This window comes from Dunckerocampus dactyliophorus, chromosome 13 (assembly GCF_027744805.1).
Source record: "Dunckerocampus dactyliophorus isolate RoL2022-P2 chromosome 13, RoL_Ddac_1.1, whole genome shotgun sequence".
Taxonomy (NCBI): Eukaryota; Metazoa; Chordata; class Actinopteri; order Syngnathiformes; family Syngnathidae; genus Dunckerocampus; species Dunckerocampus dactyliophorus.
Genome location: NC_072831.1, coordinates 16,399,648 through 16,423,860, shown reverse-complemented (window position 1 = coordinate 16,423,860; position 24,213 = coordinate 16,399,648). Strand labels below are relative to the sequence as shown.

Genomic DNA, 24,213 nt, shown 5'->3' with positions numbered 1-24,213 from the left:
TAGCTCGTTTCTATGTAAAGATGGCATGGAGATGAATTTGGATGGCTGGATGTGGAAGGTAAAGATGGCTTGATGGGTTCCCCTTGACCCATGACCAGAATATAAATGAGATATTACTAGACTGGCATAAAGCAGCGGCAATAAAACATGCAGACACACGTGGTAAATACACGTATGACTGGATGACAAGAGGCAAATTTAAACATCAGTCTGAGTGAGAATTATCCAAAGGAGTGTGACTAAAAAGGAAAAGGGGGGCAGGTGTGCTCTGCCTCGGGTGCGTGGAGCCAGGCAGAACGCCATCAAAGCGACCAATCGCGACTCTCCGAAACCTACAAGGGCAATCAGTCACTCAATAAGACACAAGAGAAGTGGAGCCGCAGGCGAAGAGAACAAGGCTGACGGATAAAATAAGGATGACTATCAGACCCTCCCCCACGTCAATACTGGCAACAGTACCTGGTAAGTAATGTATGTGGAAGCCGAGTCAACGTTTCCTTCCATTTATTGGATGCTGAGAAGTTCATGAGGCTTGTTTGTTTGAGTACATGATGTCAAACCATCTGCAAAAAATGTCATACTTCACTAACTGCCAGATGTGTACCTGCTACTGGCTGAGAATCGCCATTGGCAACCAAGTGTGGCAGAGGGGAGCAATGGGCATTTAAAGCCATTTTTTCCACACAACTGTTCACACAATTAGAACTACGAGAATTTCAATACAGCTCCTGTATTGGATCTCATTAAACTGTGTGGGTGAAAGTACTGTGATGGCCACTTTGTGTAAATTATTGAGCAGACCAGATTAAGGACGGCCACGGCACATTTGACTACAGCAGAACCAGGTGGTTCAGTTCAGGCATGAGTCCATCAATTTGAGCCAAGCCCTCTTCATTAACACAATCAGTGAGCCCACAGCTTCAGAGCCAACGAGATAATGCCAACAATTAGACCAGTGAGGCAATTCATTGGCTATACGTATGTGGCACGCACACGCGCTCACACGCAAGTAAAAGAGAATTTTTGTGTTTAAGAGCAGATGACAAGGCCAGGTTTACATGTGACATTATCCAGTGATGATGTATTCTCGTTGTGATAGTCCCAACCACGCTGTGTCCGAGACGGCCATGCAAAAAGGCCGTGTACATTCTCAGCCATCCAGGTCACGGCAATCCGCAAAGATTGAATCGAATCGGTGGAATCTCTTCTTGTTTGTCAAAAATGCGTCATCTTGAATCCAAAAAGCTTCTTCAGTTGTACATTTTCAAGCGAGTCTCCCTCTTCGGTGGTTGTGTCCCCTGGAGATGATCATTTTATTTTATTTCAAACACTTTATTTATCCCCGAGGGGCAATTTAAAAAGGCACTAAGAGCAGCATACAGAAAAAGGACAAGAGCAAATGGAACATCGCACAATAAAAAGACACTAAGTAATTAAAAAATGTATAAGCTAAATAGGGCGTTCAGAAGCGGGACTGCTGTGGAGACAAAGATTGACCCTCTCCTTTGTGTTCTACAGCGTGGACATCTTAACCTTTGACCTGATGGCAGCCACTCAAACACAGAGTGTAATGCGTGTCAGGCGTTATTTGCCGGTCGTAATACGAAGATAACAGGGTGTCCAATGGTTTTGGAGCAAACTCTGGTAATGCTAAATAAATGTGTCCGATCCCAATGGAGAAGGTCACAACAGGGTTGTTGTTGTGGTAAGTGAACGAATGTCCAGCTTGTTAGGTTCGTGGCCACTCTTCCCGTGGAATAAGATCTTTGGAGGAGAAATGTTAGGACTTTGCTGTAAGCAGACAATAAGTGATGCCACAAACCCCCTCCTCTGTTTAGAGATGGCATTTCTAGTTCGACGTAAATGCCTTCTTTCGCACCTCTTTCAAACCAGTAGTAACTCCCCATCCAGAAGTTGGACATCAATGTCCTCACAGGAATGTCCCTTCTTTCCAAGATGCAAATGCGCTGCTGACGATGGGCCAAAGAAACTCTCAAAGAAGCTCTCCTATGCTCTCCTTTGCACCATTCGCTTGTATAAGGGTTGCTTGGTCTCGCCAATGTAGAGGCCATTGCACTCGTCACTACACTGCACGGCATAAACAGCTTTGCTTAGCTTCCTTCCTGGGAAATCATTGGTATGTTATGTTTGGAGAAGTTTCTCTGACAAACCAGCCACATAAAAAGGACCATCACGTTCCGACCCTGCTTCTATCCTCAGGCTTGGTTGTCGAGGCCGCACTTCTGGCGGATTTGGCAGAGGCCCACAGGCGGGAGTCAAACAGCAGATATCTGTCTGTGTGGGTTGGTATTCTGTAGACCCCAATAATGAGGATTCCATCCTCCCCTGCCCACACTTTGCAGTCCAAAAAGGGCGATGCATTCTTTCTGATGTCTTCACAAGTGAAACGGATGTTTCTGTCCATAGTTGATGGTATAATGTTGGAAATAATCGGTACAATGCAACTAATGTTACACGTAAACATAATAATTATGAATAATTCTGAAAACAAAGGCACATAATGTACAGAAATCAATCAGGAAATTACGGTAATTCAATACGAGGCTTATTACTGAGCCAAATGAGCACATGTAGCATGACATTATACACCAAGCGACAATGCACCGCAGCTCAGACCTAACATTATTAAACTAACTATCAACCACAATATTTCAATTAAAAATGTTGTCTTTTGTCAGTCACTGGTGGTTAACACACACTTTTTAGCTGCATACAAACCCCATTGTGCTCAAGTCTTTACACTTCAGAGCTTTACTTTCCTCGATATGTAACAACATCAAGATCACCTGACAAACTACAGTAACCTTCGAGCAATGAGTGCCGCAGTTAAGCGATGAGGGGGAATGTATTGATTAAACATCCATGAAAGAAAAACATATTTAAAGCTACACCGAGTCTACACATACAATCATTTCAAAACACAGTATCATGATTTTTGAGCTAAACCACAATTTGGCGATGGGTAAATAATGCATGTCAATAGATCACCTTACAGACAAAAGCCTTAGTCAATCAATCACTCAACAAACAACACTCAGAATTCTTGTAGAAATTCTTCCCAGTAAAGTGAAAGCAGTTATTGCTACAGTGGGATAAACTCCATAGTTTATGTTTTTCGCTCCCGTAGCTGCCTGGTTGTCCTAATACTTAAGTCCACAGCACGCCCATGCATGTGAGGAGAGCACACGCAAGCACTAACACACACTGGGCTCCGTGATCTTTTATAGGCCACCAGCACTAGGGGGTCTGCTCATCAAACCGCCATCATCTTTCCTAATGATATCATTTCCACCAAGTGCCCATTAAAACATTTAGAGGGGGAAAGATGGCCTGTGTGGGTATGTAGGAGGTGCTGATTCATCTGCAGTGCGGAGCGATCCCGCTCTCATTAGGTTTGCATGCATTGTGTGCGTGTGTGTGTGTGTGTGTGTGTGTACACATGTGCTCACATTTACAGCACAGCACGCTGTTATCCATTAAGCCACAGTGAGAGGTACACCCAAAAATAAGATACTGAGGAGTAAAAGTACCGTGCCGTTTGGCAGCTGACTGCGATGAAATAATCATCGGAAGCCATATCTTCTAAGAGAATGAACAATCAGCCCTGGTCCCATTCACTCAGCCATGTTTTACTCCTCACAGGGGATGAATTATTTACCCTCAGTGGGTCCTAAAGCGCCACTGTATCTTCAAGGGACTGAAAGTCCATCTCTGACATTAACGTTACACCTATCCTTTAATTCAGAGACAGAGAAAAACATGGTTTCATTTATACAAGGATGTAAGGGACCTCCTGAGTCTTTAAGGAAGCCTCTCATGTATTATCTCAAAATACACATCTCAGTGGAGCTGTCTGTATGCCAGCTCTGACATTTTGAATTTTCAAGTTTTGCAGCAGAGCTTTTATTCCTTTAATACGCCCTCTAGTCCTACTATAAATCCTCACCCCGAAAATAAAGCGAAAACATCTTGCATTCACATGTTATGTAAGTGCGACTGCCTTTCTTCCTTCGCTGATCCCCACACAGGCTAAAAGACACAGGCAGAAATGGGGCCTAAAAAAGAACCCGGGCCTCATTACAAGGCGCAGCGCGAGGGTGCCACATCTCAAATACCCACCAGGCATCATTACATCCCAGAAATGGTCCAAAGACAGAACAGAGACAAAAGTGATTCAACACAGTCTTAATGAAGCCTTGAAGCGATCGGAGTGAGGGAGGGATGAGTGATGGTGACATGACGAGGGACTTGTGATGGGAATATGGGTCCAGATATAAGGAGGTTGAGGTCCCACAATTGTCCTCCAGGAAGGAGCATGAAATAATAACACGTCCATCTGGCAGTGACAGCCTCGAAGCTACAATTTTACAACTGATTGAAATAAACATCAAACTTTTGGATAAAAAAGAAAAGAAATCAAATGTGCGCTGAAAGATGAAATGCTATTTCAGCATCACCCCCTTGAGGAGGCATGTGTGGATTTTCTACGCTTAAGCAAACACATCAGAAGATGATTATTGAAGGGGCAGCAATCAAATGACTCCACGGAGATTAAAAAAAAAAAAAAAACTGCCTCAGCAACAAAATATAAAACTGTTCTGCTTAGTTTGACACTCTGCATTAAGAGCAAAATAAAAGTATTATCAAACCCCTACCTCTGGTTTAGGAACGAAGGCCCTTCCGGGGATGGTGAAACGGTGGTGGACGGTGCAGAGATACTGAGCCATGATAGACAGGCGGCTCCTCTGTTTGCTCTTCGTTCTGGCTATCAGCCTCTGGATGGAGAAGACCGCACCACAGCATTTGAGTATTCACGTTTGATAAAACACAGCCACAGGGTGAGCACATTTCAACAGTAACCAAACATTTAAGAAAATAAACATACTGTATGCGTGAATACCATAAACAAACCGCATATATACAGTAATCAAATCCTTATGGGATTTGATTACTGATGCTTTTTCATTAAGACAAATGTTTCTGCCTGGCTTTTCGTCTGGAGAGAATAGCAGCTTCCTGACACACCAACAATATGTAAGTCACGCACCTCTGCGACCTCTTTCTGAAAGGTGAGTGTGAGTCGGGTGCGCCCATAAGCGAAAGGACCAGTCCTGTTAGCTATGTTCTCTAGCCAGCTGATGATGAGAGGGGTGGACACGTTGAAGGGTAAATTCCCTATGATGTGCAGGTTTGGCGGCTCTGTGTTTGGGGAGGAGGGGTTAACAGGTTAACAGCAACTGGTATAATTGAATCAAAAACTGAGGAGGCAAGAAGATAGCAGTGTTCTAGTGTGGCTCGTAACATTTACAGACATTTTAGTCATCAGGCATATGGACAACTATGACCTAAACATGTGACTCAAGATGCCCTGAAACTGTAGTTGCCTTAAATGATGAAGAAATACCAAAATACGTACTGTAGGTCTGTCTGTCGCAAAGTCCAGCAAACCTTCAGAAAGAACAGTGGGAAGCTACAATACTACAATTTCTCGCCAGTATATGACATGACAGTAGTATGTTTCTTACTTTTTTTTTGTTGAAATGCTTCTATTTAAAAAAAAAAAAAAAAACACAAATCAACGTCCAATGAAAAACGTGCTGTATCACCATATTGTGGGAGGTTTTTCTTGTTTTCAATAAAATAAATCAATAATAACATCTCAAATTAAGTTATTTGGTGATTTGGTCTGTGACTGAATTTGACTAAGTCATGTGTTTAATGTGGAATTCATTCACAAAATTGACATAATTGTGTTTCCCATACATTCATTTATTGCGGTGGCCTGCCACATAGATTTGGAGCTACCTGTTCACCCTCGCTCTTAAACACACGACAATAACACTATGAATGCAGCTTGTCTTTCCGGCCTTATACGCACCTGGTCTGCCACGGAATACAAGACAGAGCGGGAGGGATCAGTGTTGCCAACCTAGCGACACTGCTATATTTAGCAAGTATTCAGACCCCTCTAGATTCTGTTTTCAACAAATCTAGCAACTTTTTCTGGTCTTCTTGGACACTTTTCGAGACTCTAACATGAAAGCACATATCGCTCTTCTCAACAATCAGCTGGGGGCCCCGCCCCGTCGACTAGCAGAGGGCGCTCCAGCTTGCTTGTGAGATAAACATTTTTTTAAAAAGAAACAAGTTCATTTGTATTTTTAAGCATATTTGTTTTGCTTTTTATTCGCCTGTTTTCATGTTTTTCCATTTTGTCCATAAAAATGACACATGCGTCATGGCCAATTATGCAAAATAGACGATGACGTCAACCACAGACCACCCCCACAACCTACCACCACACATAGATGACAGTCCTGTGGGAAACACTGCTTGATTTATTTTGACATTTTGTTGCACAATTGTCACCAGTGTTTCAAAAGGATAAAAAATAAATTCTAGAGGACTAAGGGCCAGAAAAAGGTACTATAACCTCTGCCACGCACACACAAACACACACGCAAGCACATTCACACATATTTTATCTCAATGGATTTTACCCGCTTGTTTAGTGTAATCTCCTCACCTTCCTCCCACGGCTTACAGATACTTGGTGGGAATCCTCTGTCCATTCTGTAGGTAAGAATGTCACCATGGACAATCCTCAGCCTGTTCGGTGCTGCCTCGGAGAGCAGCTGTGAAAACACAATTGAAACAACATTCAGCTAGAAACATGAAAGTACTTTGATTAAAACCACGCAGGCTCCTTGGTCACTCTCGAGGTAACTAATGATGCGGCAGCAGTAAGGAGATGAATCCACATGGCTTAAAAGGGCAGATGAAGCTATTTATCCACCATGAACCGCTGACATTGAGAAGCTGGTGCAATGGCATTTCCACAATCTGAGTGCAGCGCTTCATTTACCTTTAATCCAGGGATGAAGCGCGAATCCTTCTCCACCACAAGCAGGTCTGTTGCCCCCGCGTTCAGAATGGAGCGGGTCAAGCCACCCGGACCTGGACCAACCTCACACACATGGGCGTTCTTCAAATTGCCTGCCTGGCGCACTATTTTGTCTGAAAAGATGGAGATGGACGATCAAGAATGCCTTGTTTTTTACGGGCCTCTGCACACAATCAGCAAATAACGTTATTAATTAGCGAGTAGAATTCATACATCATGTAAATTACACAACATGCTCCAGTCAAGCAACTTCATCAGGCTAGTGTATCCAAACGTAGATGAATAGTGTGTGATGTAGCAATACCTGTCTGCACGTGTGGTATGGAGATGAGATGCATTAATCTAACGGTCACCTTGCCCAATAACAAAAGAGAAGATCAGACCAGCAGTGCATCAGTGATAATTACATTAAGCTCCATAGGGGCTGATGACTTGCTTTATTCGTTTTAGCAGGAGACCTCCTCAACATGACCCAAACAGAAAAGCTTGTCTCTTTTAATGCCTGGAAACAAGGCTACGTGGAGCTGTGCAGTGAAGTGCACTGGTGTAGACAAAATAATGAGGAATAGGAGGGAGCAGGTATTGGTGCAATGCAGATAGAGCAAGACGACGGGAGAGTGTGTGCAGCACTCAGACCAACCTGTGAGCCTCAAGTCCAACAGAAAGTTCTGGGAAAGCTGTCTCTCAGCTCGCAGGTTGTACAGCTTTATCAGCTCACTGACAGTGGGCAAGGGAGGCAAGCGGAAAGACGCAGCCATTCTGTTTAAATATACACTATAAAATAAAACACAAAAGGAAATGACTAAAGGAACTGGGAGCCATAAATGTAAAAACTTACACCACAGAGGTAGGACCACTGGGAGACACACCACATAAAGTGTTTAGAATAACTATGAGATATTTAAGCCGTACAACTTTTTCATTGTGATAGGTTTAACAAGCACAAGCAGTATTTGGAGCACAGCAGTATTACATTTCATGTCTGGAATACCGTCATCATCGACAACGTATTCATTTTCATCTCTAGAGATTGGAGGTTGGAAAATAAATCATTTAGACTAAGGGTCTAAGGCGCCCTCTCGTGGCGTAATAACAGCTAACATAATTTTCGGCATAAGAGCATAATAGTTTAACTTCAGAAAAATAAAATGCAGTTATTCTATGGATACTTTTAGGTACTGCCATTGTTTTATAACCAACTAGTCAATCTAGTCAATGAAAATGTACAGTATGAAACAATGTAATCACAGGTACCATTGATTGGGTGCGTGCGTTAATTTTAAGCGCTAGTAGCTAGATGTGTGTCCTGCATGATGAAAGACGGCTACATACAGTACACATTATGAGCTGTGACACTGCCACGGTCAACGTTAGGGATATGTCGCTAAGATTTAGTCTTCAATCGATTAGCTATAGCCAATAGCCAAAGTTGCAAATAACCACGGGCATTGTACATTAATTCAACATCAGACAGAAGATGTCAGACTGTTGAAGGAAAACAAATACCATGCATATAAAAGTAAACACATTACCCACGTTGTTCACCGACTGCTGCTGTTCTTCCACACACTTCCTGGTTTGTCATCGCGTTGACGTCACAGTATCCAATGAAATTGTGAGAATTGTAAATTCGACCAATCAATGATCGCAGGTGCGGTTTAGGTTTGCCCTTCAACAGTCGTTTGCTGTTGATGTAATGCTGGTTAAAGGCCAGGAGAAGGCGATGTTTCAAGGATCAAGCATTTGTTCTTTCATAGATAATACATTTAAATAAATGTATTAATATCCTAAAAACATCTGACATGTTAAGTTAATGCGAATCTGTTATTTGTGACTTCCTGACAAATAATGTAATTAAAATTAAATGAATGTATTGTACATTAATGATCCATCTGTTTAATTGGGGCACAGATTCTAAGAAGAAATACAACAATGTTATCACCTGCACAGATACAGCACCCCAATAAAAGCATCTTTTGACATAAAATGTGTAATGAGTGTAATGACATTTAACACGTAATTAACATTTCTGGGATATCAAGTCATAACTATAAGTGGAAGATCAGAAGAAAACACAAACACCAAAGAGTATGTAATTTCCAGGGTTGTGTTTAAATAACACAAATAAACACAGAAACCAAAGGAAATGTAAAGTCTACAGTGTGTTCAACAATAACCCCTGGGTCAGTCTTATGCTATGTTATTTTACTGGAAGTCTCGTGGGTGCTATAAATAAAACTGAAAAAGACAAACTGACACTTACATGTAGAAATGTTTGGTAAAAGTGTTCACTAAGACCTCGCTATATTCAACTGCACAATGACTCTGTGGTCGCTAAAAACATTCAAATAGTCTGGACAGTGACATATTGTTGAGAGATTTGCACACTGTGCTGGTTACAGTATGTGCGAGCAGTCAGGAATCACTGGGATGTTGAAATAGAATCAAAGGCATTTGTTTGTTTGTTTGTTGGTCCATTTTGAATGCAGCTGATACATTTGTCTTAAGAAGTCTGCAATGACGACTGATGAGTATATTCATATATCACACACAGACAGTACTCGTGTATTTTTTTAATGTTACATAAGTATTGTCGTAGTACTGATTTATTTTTTGATACTGTGCAAATACACCAGCCATTACATGAGGCCCGTGTGTACCTGCAGTGTAATTCTACACCACTGCAAACTACAACCATAATAACAAACATATTGTTAAAAAAAACTGTTCATTCAGGATTCAAAACTGTGTTATTTTCAATATTCTTCTCTCTAGTCCAGGGCTTTTCAAAGCGTGAGGTGGGCCTCCAGTGTGATCCACCTAAACACTTCAGCAGAGGCTTGTCAGCTTGAGAAAAATAAAGAAAATGATTTATTTCAAACCTGCCAGTTAAGCCACAATGTGATATGTCAGTTTTGTGACTGATACAGTGTCTGGCCTACATGCTTCAGCATAAAATGTTCGGAATAAATTTAGCTAAAAATCTAAGACAAACATTTCAATACAATGTGTTTGTTTCGTCCACAGTTTGCAGCCTTGGTACAAGCTAAAGGAGTCAAAGTGAAGAAGAACAGAATCGACCAATATTTTATATTTCCATGACCATTTACAGTGATAACATTATTGCCCTAGTTTGTAAGCCCCTAGCTTTGGCACAGACTCGTTGTCGTCTTTGAATGAGACCAAAAAAAGCATTAGTAGGTAGGTTGCTAAAGCGGCAGCAGTGTTTTGACGACAGACACAGTCGCTGAGCCCCTCAGGAAAAGAAATAAAAGTGTTGCACGAAGCGCAAATAGGCAATTGCATGACCACGTCGTCATTGTTGTATTAACCAAATATGATCACTATTGAGTCCAGTCACATTAGTGTGGTAATGTCGCTCCTTCAACCTGCCCACATTTCCTGTGGGATCCATGACAACCGAGTCCCCATGGGCCTAGACAGGTCATGGGTGCATTATACAGTGCATAAAGAGTGAACTCATAACAAGCCTCTTCCACACTGCTTCCCAACACATGACTTCACTTTGGGTGTGGGAATTATGGCCCTCAATCAACATACACTTCTCATGACCTCAGTATGGTTCACCCTTCCTCTCTGATACCACAAGTAGGAAGATGACATCATAGTGAACGTGAAGGGGAAAATGAGCTGCTCTGTAACGCTCCGAGTAAGTTCAAGTGATACTTACAAGGTATTACAACAGTATTACATGAAGTTTTTGAGATGGTTACCTGACCTCGTGCGACCTTAGTATCTCCTGATATGTTGACACACTTGCTCACAGGTCTTAAATGATAGCTGAGGGAACGTCAGGCTTTATCAACTGTTCGGTACGTCTGCTCAAGTGTGGTTTCACTTCATCAACAGCATGACATCAGCACAACACCCGCCCAGTTTGATAATGACTACATGAGAACAATACTGCTCTCGGGTCAGATCCACACTGGAGAGAGTGAATGTACTCGTCATGTCCATCTGATATAATTCCTCAGTGACTTGATCTGCTTGATGTCTCCTTTGTTTGCTTTGGTTTCCAACAGCTTTATGTTCACCAGGTGTTTCCCTTTAAGTATCCAACAACACTTTTGCGAGCTTCATATAGAATATGGTCGATCAAACAGCAGGACTAGAACCCAGTGATCCAGCAGTATAGAACTCAAAGAGGCTAAAAGAGATCTTAACAGGCCAAACACTAACCAGAGACAGATACCAATGTCAGCCGGAAGACAAAGACATCTGACCTGCGCTTTTTTAAACCACGCTCAGCCTTGACAGTGTCCTCGGTCAAAAATGTTGTATAAACCAACAACCAATCACACTGCTGTGAACAAACCTGCCTATGGCACAGAGACAAGTGGTATTACACCATAGGAATGTTTTGCCTATTTTAAGTAAGCAACAAGTGGCACCACTGAGGGCGTCATTAAAGGGGACTTATTGTTTTTATATTGCTTGCACAGTGTGTCATAATTTGGGTCTCTAGAGGGCTTGCCCAACGATCAAGTGCGAAATTATACACATAAGTTATTTTTATGTTCGCTCCCTATAAAATGTGCCCGAGCCATTCCGACTGTGCATGAATTAACAACCTAGCTCATTTACATAAGACCACCCTTACACCCAATTTCTCCGCCCATGACTTGTTGGTGAAAATCCAACATTGTCTTTTCTTTTTTCTTCACTTTCAGCTTTTCACTGTCAGGGGTCACCACAGCAAGTCAATCGCATGAATAGTTTTAGCTTTGTTTTTACACCGGATGCCCTTCCTGACACAACCCTGGCCATAAATCAAACCCATGCTCTCTGTCATGAAAGGCAGAAGCGTGAACCAGAGCTCATCCTTCTGTACATCGCAGTTCGAACATCGTTCACTCTATTGCGTTATTTTTAAAAATGTATTAATTATTAATGGTAGCTATTTCGTGGTTGATTATGGCCTTTTATTAGTCAAAAAATATATAAATTATTATGTAATTTATATATAATTTATAATATAATATTATATATAATTTAATGTATTATATAATTTATATATAATTATAAAAAATATTGAAAGACAAGTTCTATGTAGTATTCTGGTCACTAGGCGTCAGTAATGTTACATTGATGAGACATGACATATTACATTACCTTCACATGGCATGTCCGACATGACATAGTGGGAAAAGTTCTCCTCACATTCCATGTGGAAGTGGTAAGATTTTGGCTTCTTACGTTGTCCTTCTTCCCCACTCTGTTTGAAACCCTTCCTTAAGTTTAGAATAAACAAATTGAAGGCTAACTCGTTAGCTCAGTTGCATGCTGTGTTTAAAGCGGTGGCCATCTCGTGTCCCTGCAGTGATCCCGTAGCCTGCGCATTACATTTGGGCAATGTAAACAAAGAACATGTAAACAAAGAATAATAGAAGTGTAAAGGTGTTAATAGGGGTGCTGTTGCGTGTCTACATAGCTCTAACAAAGGTCAAAAAAATTATACTTAAGAAAGTCATAATCAGGTTTTCTATGCTCTAACTATGAAAATATTAGATTTTTAATATTGAATCTGACTACGTATCACGGTTAGGTCTACCAATTAATAACGTTAAATGAGGGACTATAACACCAAAGCCGTAAATTAAACAGTTACAGTGTTGCTGGATGTACGTACATATTGTCACACATCACACATGACATCACCTCCCAGCCATAAAGGATGTCAGAGCATAGTGGATTCATTCTATTTATGATTGTTAGGCATTCCTGTTGCGCTCCAGACTTTGGTCCAGAGCACAAAGGAGCACCGTCTGCTGCTCCAGGGATGAGGAGTGTAATGTCTTAACTTCAGGGCTAATCACTTCTTTCCCACCGGTTTCTGACTGCTGCTACATTTGCATGAAACAGGACAGCCTCCTCAAAAACTGCCTGCTCTGGACAGGGCTGTTTAGAGGGAGTGCTCTAATTTTTGATCCTTGGAGTATTTGACTGAAGCATGTCACTGACAGATGTAACTAAGACACCAATAAACCTTGGCACAAAAAATGGCACAATATGTTTATAATATGTATGCTTTTTCCTTGTCACCTTCTTTATGAAAATGCTGGCACTTGCAACTTTCTTTGGCTCCATTTTGGGTTATTTTGTAGATTTGATCAAAAGAAAAGCAGAGACTTGAAGTGAGAAACACTATATTATACACTATATTAAACACTATATTATATTATATACTATATATACTATACTATATTATATTCAAGAAATAACTCATGTCAAAACACAAAGGTGGTGTCCGTGTTGATCTCACTGCTACATTGCTGTCTTTGTCAACAATCATGTCTTCGGTGAAGGTAAAAGTAACCTTAAATGTTCATTTATCCCTTCATTCACCATTCGTATGTATTTATATGCATTTTCAATTGTGTTCTGCATGTAAATCTATAATTGTAAAACTATAAAAATGTGCTTTCAGGACAGATTAATTGGTTTTACATTATTTCTGGTGGGTACATTTCGGTCAGAGTCGGACCTTCTGGAATGGATTAATGACGCTAACTAAGATTCCACTGTATATCATTAAAGTGGCGAATGATTTGTTTAAGTTGTATGGTTAACTTTTTATAACTGTTTATGAATATTAAACTGTTGTCCACTGAAAAGCAAGTATCGCCATGGCTGAAAAACACTTTTCTTTAGTTTTTTGGATATAAAAAGAAAATTTTGGGGGATGCAGTACATGCTTAGCACTGGAAAGCAGCAACATTTGAATGAATGTGGTCTGCCGGCAACAGTCTGACATGGCATCCTTAATCCTATTTGGAAAGATGTATCCGGTGTCTTCACAGCGCACACCAAGCCCATATTTAACACATATGGCTCACATCAAGAAAGAACTGAAATGATGCATATTCTCTGTAGAATCAAAGAAATATCCAAATACATAATTGTTGGCCCTTATACTTTACAGATCAGTGAGATCATTTGAACAAAACCATGTGTCACAATTGGAGTGTTGACTGAAAGCAGGTGGAACTAAGTGCGGAAAAAGTAAGCAGCTGCAGTCGGGAATAAAAAACAGAGGTACTTTTTTGTCGCAAGTAAGGGCTGAAGAGCTGGGTGATCAATAGACAACAATCTAGCAAAGAATGAAAAAAACGTTTAAGCTAGGACAAATAAGTAACAGGAACGCCTGCATGGGAACGCAAGGAGTTCGTTGTCAAAAATGTGAAGGGGTCAATTTTGAGACCAAAAACATAAAAAACACATTTACTCAGAGACTCAGAAAACAATATACTGTATTTTTACTTGAGCATCCATATTTTTGGATACTTGATTGTATTCTGACATCTTGTTAGAAGAAGCAAACACTGATGAGAGAAACCAGCCATCCAAGCAGTTAAATTTGCTCGACAATGTTGTCCACTTCGTCTCCAAAGTCTCAAACTTGAGAGTGTGGGCAGAGCATTTGGAACCTGGGCCTTCAGCGGGGACTTAATTTTTCTCAGCAGACATTGTGACGGCCAGTATTGCAAATAAATAAATAAAGAAGAAGAAGAAAAAAAGCTAATACTAATAATACTACTACTAATTCTAATTCTCTAAAACTGAGGTTTAAACCCTAGTACCTTATGCCAAACGGCAGCATCGTTACCCACTGCGTAATCCGGTACACATACCGTACATAACTGCCTGGTGCTACTATACCATTATTAATAATAAAAAACACCCACTTAACCCTTCATCTTCAAACAAGCTATCACCGATATGCTTGACTTTCATTTCTGCTAGTAACGTCGAGCATTAGTAACTTCCACCGGTGCTTCTGAATTTGGCACTCAGCCAAATGTAACACGCATAAATGGAATGGCTCAGTGATAAACACTCATGGAAATGCTTTTAATTTATTCTGAACATGCATACAAGTTTCATTGGAATACCTCACATGTTACAATTCCCAATTCTACATTCCCAAAAAGGAGTAGGAAGAAGCAAAGTTTATTTAATCCTACTCCGTCTCCATTTCACATCAGTTGCTAATGCATTTGTTAACTTCCTGTATTCCACATGTACATTTTACCAATCCTGAAATAACTGAAGAAAATGATAAGGATGTATAACAATGTGTTACAGTAGAGATAAGGCTTGTGGATCAGTATAAATTACACAAACGTTGCCTCCACTCTTATTGTTCCTGTTGATGTAGTTCACTTCATGTCCTTCCAGCTCAAAATCCATGCCTTTCTCAGCATCAATCCAAGTTTATGAGATTGGGATGAATTTGATGAACTCAACTTTCAATGCTTCATGTTATTATATTTTGCATGCATACTTCTGCTGTTGATATGAATAACTGATCATTTGTTGTCAGGTTTGATGTTATCGTCTTATTGTTCTTCCGTGTAGTAAAAGCAGTTGTTTCTAATATTGAAAAAAAAAAGTGACTGGATCTTTATCATTCGCCAATCCAGTTGTTTGTGGTCTGGGCAGCAAAAGGATTCCAATTCCAGGTCTTGCTGTACCTGCAATCTATTGCGAATGTCATCGAATGTAGATAAATGGGTTCCTCATTCCAGTAGTCCTCAGTTCTTGTGAGTTCTATCCTCCATCTTTTTTTCTTGTTGTCGTGGTGAAGCGGTCTTTAATACTTACCCAGATCCTTGATGTCTTTGACAACAAGCACTCTGGCCTCTTCTGGTCCTTCAATCTGCTTCCTCAAGTCACGTGCCTTCTTGGCGATGTCAGCGTTGCGTTTTGTCAGGTGCACGTTTATGTAGACGTTTGTACCTTTCAGCTGTTTTCCCTGTTTCAGCAGTGTGGATCTGAATTTTTTGTTGGTGAACTTAACGTTGATGACGGATGTGGCGTTTCTGCCATACAGTGGAATGCATGTAATGATGGTGTCTGTTATTGACTGCCTTTGCACTTGACCTGGGTATAATTCTGTTCCCCGTCACGATCACATCATTCATTCATGCATTTTGACCCATCTCATCAATTGTACTCTTCATTTGCACAATGATTTTTTTCTTTGCTTCTTTATCTTCCTTAAGAGCGACGCGCAACGCAGCGTTATCATCCTGTAGTACCTTAACATCATTGCGCGGTGTTCTATTCTATTACCTTGTTTTTACTACATGAGTCAAAACATTAGAAACATCTCTTCAGAATGATGGGTACCAGTTCTACAAACACAATAGAAAGAACAAATATAGTTTAATTAATACTTTTCTGCCCGAGTTTGAGCCGTACCACGTTCGGCAAGTGTTTTCATCAATGTCTGTTAGCAGCGTTAGGCCAAAACTACACAATCGCTTATCATGAAACTTTTCACGAGGAGTGGCACATTTGTCGTACACGATGGTATTCGGTGATGGTGACGATTCAAATAAAGTTGCACACACAATTGTTATTTGCACTGTTTGCTGTTATGGTCCACATACATTGGGGCCAAGTGAGGCAAGAGGCCCGACATCCAGTCATGGCTATTGTAGTTGCCTTTATAAAGTCTGAATTCTTGATACAGCGCCTCTCTTGGATCGCATCAATGATGTAGTGTACAGTAGAGCTCAATAACACTGACCTCACTGGCCCATTATAGACTGTAGTTGGATCAGCACGCAAGTGTAGCTCCAGAAGTGTTGGAAGTTTTGGCCCACACTCTCACTCCTGGCCCACCTACATCAGCAGTTGGTAGTTGCTTGGAGCAACTTCAGGGTTCGGGTGGCTGCTATCACCGGACTTTCCAAGCATGATGACATGGTTCAGCTGTCAGCCAGGGTCAGCGGGGAGAGTTAGTGCTCTTGCTGGCCAGCCAAAGTGTCTAAGATTCAGATAGCCTCAGCTGCCAACAGCACCCATGCTGGCAAGAGAGGAGGAGTTAAATATAGAGCGGGACTTTTTTAGCTTCTGTGACTCTGACGAAAAGAAATGCGAGGGAGCGAAAGATGCGGAAAAGATCAACGTCTGTGACATCAAACCGCATTTCTATCTTTCTTCTTCTGGGCAACAAGCCCATTCTCTCATGAGTTTAAAAAGTTCCCATTTGTTCCTCTTTATATCAACACTTCTAAAAGCGTGTGCTGTGCTGTGCATTAGACCAAGGCCAAGCAGGACAGGACTGGCTAGGCAGTGGGAGTGAACAAGTGAGGGGGGAAGAGAGCAAAAGAGAGAGTGGGAAGTTCCAGCATTTCATTATTGCTTTCTTCTATAGAGAGCGGAAGGAGCATTAGGATGGCTCTTATCATTGCTTAGTAGCAAGGACCACCGCAGGACATTTTAAGTGGATATTTGTAGATGCTTCACTGCCGTTAATTTACAGGATTAGCCACAAGGGGCGACCACCACCAAATCTGAGGACAACATAACAGGTAATTTTTTTCCAAACTGACAGTGTCCACCCTTTATTTGTGTTGTTTTACTCCTATCGAGTGCGCAGGAAAGTGAGGGAAAAGTCTCTTGTGCTGTCATCAATTTAAACAGCATTGATAGACAACCACCAACTAGCATCTTGGGCTAATTTACTGTAAGTCAAGCCAGCACTCTTCTTCACTATATGAATGAAACAAGTCCTCTTGTGTGTCGTCAATACAGATCACCTCAATTAAATCCTGTCCATCCATTTTGCATGAATTACTCATCCACAAAGAGACTTTTGAATACTTTGGTGTTCATGACACTAAAGCTCTGTCATTGTTATAGAGAATGCAGAGGCATGAATGAGACTGTTTGAATGAATTGCATCTTATTTTGACATATGAATGTGACCATTATCTTTACAGTGTTGGCACGTGGGCAGAAAGCCATTAGACAATCAAAGATGATGGCACACTGAGTCATCTATGAAATCATTTTGTGGACGTGCAGCCTTTGATACAACCATCTTTAACTGTGATAAAAGTGTAACAATGAGTTAACCACTGTTAATATTATAGCATAAATACATCAAAAAATTTTGTCTTATGATGAAAGCAGGTGAGAAGCACTGGATAGTGTTGCTGTACTTTCACCTGTACTTTTTATAAGCCTTGTTTAAGGGTGGTCCTTCTTTTGGAACAAGTGCTGCAAAAAGCTACACAAAGCTAAAGAATAATCAAAACAGGAACTGAGTTTGTCCTTAATTCCTGCTGCACTGAACTCTCATGAGATTTGCCTGCGCCTCACATGACGTCATGCACGGCAGCTTTTTGAACTTTTTTGCCCCCTTGCCTCCAATTGTCTATAACTGTATCTATTTATAGATCAATGGCTGACTGACAGACATATGTTGACATTTTCTGTGAGACACATTTCCACATCACACATTTGTAAGTCCACCTGTTACTGCGCAGAATTAATGGAGCATGATTGTTTGTATAAGTAATAAATGCAGGAACAAGAAGTTAGACCGACACACATCGGGAAAGTAGAACTAACCCTGAACTTAGAAGGTTGAACAGCACACTGGTCAACCTCTGATTATGCAGTCGTCCCTCATTGCATCACGGTTCGAATTTTGCGGCATCACTATATCAGGTTTTTTCAAGCATATCAATGAATAAATCACGCTGTGTCGTGGTTGAATACGACCTATTATTAGTCAAAAATATGCATATTGAAGCAAATGTTACATATTTTATGTACATTACATAATAATGTTAAAAAACAGATTTAGTGGATCGGTTTTCGAACAGGAACAGGTTTTCTATGCCCTAACTACAAAAATATTCCATTTATAAAGAAGGAATCCTACTTTGTGGAAATTCACTTATCACGTTCAGGATAAACGGGTAGAGGTGTTCACGAGGCACTTAGTTCACAAGACCAGACAAGATTTTAGCATTACTTTCAAGAAAAGTACAATGAAAAAATATACAAATGCAATGCAATTTACTAATTTTGTACTACATTACACTCTTCTTCATTACACTCTGTGTAGATGCTAGCGGCCCTGCCTCCACCCACCAAGACAAACAGACTGTGTGACTGACAAAAGGGCTCACTCCGTTCATGCCGTTGCTCTGTGAAGCAAACGTGCCAAGGTACTGAAACCAATGCACAGAGTGAATCCTCTTGCTTCCTGTTTGGAGGCAGGAGACGAGGAAAACAGACACCCAAGTACATGGCAATGTATTGAGGCCGGCAAAATGATCAAGTTTTCATTTATTGTGTGATTAATTATTTTATTATCGTCCCAGGCCTACTGCCCACGAAACCGTTTTTTTCTGAATGAGAAATCCTGTCATGTTTTAATCTCACAAGATCTTGTGACACCCGATAGACAAGGGATAACTGTATAGTACAGTGGGAACTCGGTTTTTGAAAGTACCCGTTTTTGGTTTTTGATTAAAATCTTTGACAAAATTGTGCCTCGGTTCTGCCTCGGTTATTGCGTGTAACACACTTGGATCTTACCCTTTGGTATGTTGATACTTATAAAGATGGTGTACGGACTACTCCCAGCATTTCCTGTTTATTCAGCTATCTTGGTTCATATACCTTGCCCTTCTTTCCTGGCGTCCTCCCATTCCCGTGTTTTTCCCATATTTTTTAACTTCCAAGAACAGTTTCCGGTCCGCTCTGCCCCGGCAACACTCAGTAGACTACACTGTAACACATATTCTGCAGCAGGTAAAAATGTAGGCCTTCAAAATAAAAGTAGGCAAGTAAAATGCAGTTGGTTGCACTGTGCAACTTGCACCACATCAGTGCAGGTGATGATGGTAATGCGGGGGTGGAAGGCCGGCGAGCTGCATGTCGATGATGATGTGTCATCATTGTCCCGGCAAATTTGACCTCTTTTCAAATGCAAAAGTTGACAGGTATGCATATAATTAAGCTGAAAGTTGTTTTTCTTCAACTACATTACTATATATTGATCAATAGATTGTTGTGTACGGGGAATCAAGGACATGTTGAGTCACATACCATGTCATAACATAAAAAAAACCCCAAAACATCTGCATCCTGAAGCAGGATGACACATTTCATCCGGCATATGTGCTTTAATGGTGTTAAAATGAATTCCATTTCATCCACATGAAGTCATCAACCTGTAGGCGAAGACGCATGGCTGTTGCCGCTACCCACTGTCAACTTGTCAACACGTACACCACCACAGTATCCCAAAAAGAAAACCTGAAAAGTATCTCACACCCAGCATTGGATACCAGCACGAGTGTAGCATTAGATGCCCTTCAAGATTCTTCAGAAGCTCTGTGCAACCTCACCCTTTTCTCGCCCTCACCCTAGCGCTCTTGTGGCCTCCCACGCCCTCCTTAGCTGATGTGATGTTCTCGCCACAAGAACCAGCAGCAACCTATTGCTCATTAACATTGTTGTGTACTCATTTCCGTCCTGAAAGAAGTGTTGAATGCGCAAAAATACCTAAATGGCCACTTGAAAATGTCAATGTTGATTGAGCACTCATTACTGCTAAGTCATAAATGAATCAGACTGACTGTTGGTCCTGATTTCATTTGGAATCCAAGCTGAAGCACACCATGAAAAATGAGGGGGAGCTGGTCACGGCCAGTAGCCGGCGTCTACTCTCTGAATCCGGTGGGCCTCAGCAACAGCTGTCATTGACACATGCATAGCTCTTAGACATATAAGAGCCCCTGGACTTGAATTCCAAAAATGCAGTTTAGACACATTTGGATGTTTCACAGATCACTGGCACTCATAACTCACTTGGTATAAAAATAAATGCTTGAACTCCATAGCAACCGAAGATCTTCTCCAGATCGTTTAATCCTGAATGGTGAGGCGGCAGAGCACGCTGGCTATCAACAGTGGATTAGTTGATAATTGCTGCTAACGTAACAATGTTAAAGGGATAGTTCGGATTTTTTTTTACATTAAATTGTATGACATCCCCATCAGCAGTGTAGTGCATCAACGGTGACTTTCCCCCCCATTCGGTTTTCGGTGTTGAGGAAAGTTTACTGCTGGGATAGTGAATGTAAACATCTCCGACTACAAAAAACACAATGGCGACATTCGGTTCAGCACAAAGCCGAAGGGATGCTGCCGAACTTCGTCAGATGGAGTCAGAACGGGCAGAGAGTGAGGAAGGACAGAGAAGTGCTGATGCAGGACCCACAGCTGTGGATGTGAGTAGACTATAGCTATATTCGAGATTAGATATTTTCCATCTTATTCTGACTGATTTCCAAATGACGCTGGACATCTCTACGTGGAGACGATCCACACTTCCATGGTGCTCAATATAATAATAATAACATTAATTATATTATGTTATGTTATGTAGCGTTACTAGCTGATTCTTAATAGCCCTTTCCGAGTATAATACTATTAACTTGTAAACAAGGTGCTAATAGGCGCTATCTAATTAGCTACTGGAGATAGTTCTTACCTGGGGTGCTTCTCACATTGAGGCTGTTTGTCAGGAGACAAATTTTATTTGAGAGGAGACTGACGGCAGCCAAGTGGAGACTGTGGAGTATACTGTAATACTACAGCTTCCACAGGTACAGCGACATGATAAGCTCATAGCAGCTCACTGACTTTTCCACTTTATTGCTTGGTAGGCCATTCAAACTGGATTTAAAATGTGAGTTGTGGTGATCTTTCTTGCCACTTTTGGCAAAAAAACCCCACTTACCGATAGGATAGTGGTTCACTTTCATGCAGTCAGCATGGGATCGGTTCCCATTCAGTGACTAGTGCATATAAGTGTGAATGGTTGTCTGTTTCTATGTGTGCCCAGTTGAATGTAGGGTAAGTGAGTTTGGGCACAGGGTGTAGTCGGCCTTTTGCCCAAAGTTAGCCGGGATAGGCTCCAGCTCTCCGTGACCATGAACAGGAAAAGCAGTACAAGAAACGAATGAAGTGAGGAACAATGATGACAGACTGCAGGTGTGAACAGGGCTGTCCAGTGTGGCCCAGGGGGGATTTTTGGCCTGCATTTTCTTTTTTATTGGCTGTCGGCATATTCTGAAAATCAAATTAATTAATTATGTAGAAAATACATTATTAGATATAAAACAATACCTATTTGTTTTGTAACATATAACACAAAAGCTATGTTTTATTGAAATAGCTTGGCATATATGATATTGACCTACATTGGATTGGTTTTAGCATTTGTACAATAATGTACAATATTGTAATATCTGTGACTTGTGTGCCTGGACCTTTAAGGGGCGGGGCTCGGAAAGTGACAGTGCGACATCACGAGCAAGAGAGTTTGGCTGAATGCTAGCAGAGTGTTGAGAGATTTGGAAATGTGTGGACGTTGGCGTGGGTTGTGGCCTACAGCAGCCCTTGTGTGAATGTGAATTGCTGCAGTGTTCCCTGCTGTTAATGAAGCGACTGAAGTGCATCGGCGATGCGAGTCTCTCCTTCCCCACAACCAGGGGCATTACAATATATATCAAAGTGTCCCTTTTAGTTTTTTCGCAGTGGAAAAATATGCACGCCCGTGGCCCAGATGTTTTACCCTCTACCTCTTCATCAAGTAAAGCACTCCACTGCCCAGACTTCCCATAGTCATCCATCCCATTTTGAAATTTATTTCAATGCCAGAGCTCCCTGTTTTATTTGAAACCGCTTACCACTTATCCAGTTTCTGTTCACTCCAGAGGCTGAAGTCTATCTCAGCTCTTTTACAGTGAATGAGCATTGATTGGGTATTGAGCCCATGCTAGCTGCACTAAATTTAGCAATGTGAACTACTACACTACCAATATTTACTACAGTATAGCACTTGGGAATAATTTTAACATATTATTTAAGCCAGAGGCTCTCAAACTGGTTTGGCTGCAGGACAGTTACCCCTTAATGACAAGCAGTGACCCAAGCTGCCAACATTTTTCAACTCAAATTTCAATTACATATTTAATGAAAAGACGATGCAGTTTGAATTTGCAATAGTGAAACTAACACATTGTGCTCGCACAAAACAAGTTTAATGAACATTTCAGGAACAATGGGTTTTTACCCATTTGAACAAACAGTGCCTGCGAAGGCTTCGTAGCTCAGCAGAGTGATAACAGGTTGTCAATAAACATTCCAGTTTTGTTATATTTTGCAGTCTAAAAACTGAACATACAAAAATAAAACATGCAAATTAGAACTTAAATCACTTAAATCATTTCTCTGTAACATTCAATGTAAAGAAAATGCATTTAAAAATGCGTTAGCTTGCTGCAAATGTACATTGAAAATCCCAAATACCCACTGGCGATTTTCATTAGCTGTTTTACATTGCAATTTCAAACATATTGAACTAGGACAATTAAATAGACAATCGAGATGTACATTCCAATTAAACAGCTGATTTATAACAACCACAACACTTTCTAAGGCTCAACAAAATACAAGACTGACACAGTCAACATCTTAATGGCGGATGACTACTAACAAACATTGGTCTTCTTCTATAAGAGCGCGTTTCAAATGGCACTGAAGAGCGTTGTCGCCAGTTAGAGGAGTATGCACTTACGACATCGAGCTGCATTAAAAAATCTCCCTCCCTTATTCTAATTTTTTTGCCCAGTCAAAGACCCACGACCCACTGAAAGCAACCCACCAGTTGAGAATCACTGGTCTAAGCAAAGTCTACTGAAATGTTGTAATTATTGGTAGTTGACTTGTAAGGGTTCTTGATGGACTATACTGTATATTTCAGTTATGCTATGTTTAAGTGTATGCCCAAGTCCTCTCCCTGTCACAAAATAGCACAGTGCATCACAGTCATCAGCTGTGATTGTCAAGAGGAATAATACGTATTCTGGGAAGCTTACAAATGACACCTCAGACAAATGGTAGGGTAGAATATCTAAGTCTGCTTCATCCATATGCTTTCTTGCTGTTTCTATTCCTAGCACTACTATAATATGATCGCCTATGTGCCCCGCCCTATGGATAATACTGTACATAGCTCTGTTGGTCCAAGATGAAGTCTTGATAAATTGATGTTGGCTCAGACCCTCTCTCAAAAGTAATGGTTGGATTCATGTTTCCTGAGATCTTGATTCATCCTTGACACATGAAGGTGAGTCATGTGATCCAGCAGCTGCACTCCTCCATACGCTTGGTAGCACTCAAGAAACATTAGGATTGTTGAGACTGAACAAAAAATGCATCATGTTTGCAGTCTGACACACAAGCTCACCGATAGTAATGCCCCACTTAAGTCACTTTGACACGCAACAATTTATCATTGTTATACACTTTGGTCGTCTCAGAAAAATGCTGCCGACACCAGGTATCGTAAGGTGATTTATAGATGTATGCGTTACAGATGTTATTTGAACAGCTCGTCATCCCGCTCTGCGTGCCAAACTTTAATTTTCCGAGAACACGGCAGT

General features: G+C 41.0%; 2 protein-coding genes across 4 annotated transcripts in view; one reads left to right on the top strand and one right to left on the bottom strand.

The window, feature by feature from the left end:
* The window catches only part of tfb1m (transcription factor B1, mitochondrial), a 35,749-nt gene extending 27,241 nt beyond the window's left edge, over positions 1-8,508 (bottom strand). Inside the window, exons 1-6 of one of the 2 annotated variants that reach the window (XM_054796249.1) lie at positions 8,458-8,508; positions 7,566-7,699; positions 6,887-7,038; positions 6,548-6,656; positions 5,069-5,220; positions 4,677-4,796 (exon numbers count right to left, since the gene is read on the bottom strand). In XM_054796249.1, the coding sequence (XP_054652224.1) occupies positions 4,677-4,796; positions 5,069-5,220; positions 6,548-6,656; positions 6,887-7,038; positions 7,566-7,683 (651 nt within the window). In that variant the 5' untranslated portion in view covers positions 7,684-7,699; positions 8,458-8,508. The remainder of the gene's footprint in view (positions 1-4,676; positions 4,797-5,068; positions 5,221-6,547; positions 6,657-6,886; positions 7,039-7,565; positions 7,700-8,457) is intronic. The other variant, XM_054796250.1, reaches the window with a different exon arrangement.
* An 8,611-nt stretch (positions 8,509-17,119) lies between these two features.
* LOC129193077 (filamin-A-interacting protein 1-like) overlaps positions 17,120-24,213 on the top strand; it is a 32,198-nt gene continuing 25,104 nt past the window's right edge. Inside the window, exon 1 of one of the 2 annotated variants that reach the window (XM_054797690.1) lies at positions 17,120-17,268. Coding sequence is in view for 1 of the 2 variants with exons in the window: in XM_054797689.1 (XP_054653664.1) it covers positions 20,969-20,991 (23 nt within the window). In the remaining variant the exon portion in view is untranslated. Of the gene's footprint in view, positions 17,269-20,943; positions 20,992-24,213 lie in introns of those variants that run through there. The other variant, XM_054797689.1, reaches the window with a different exon arrangement.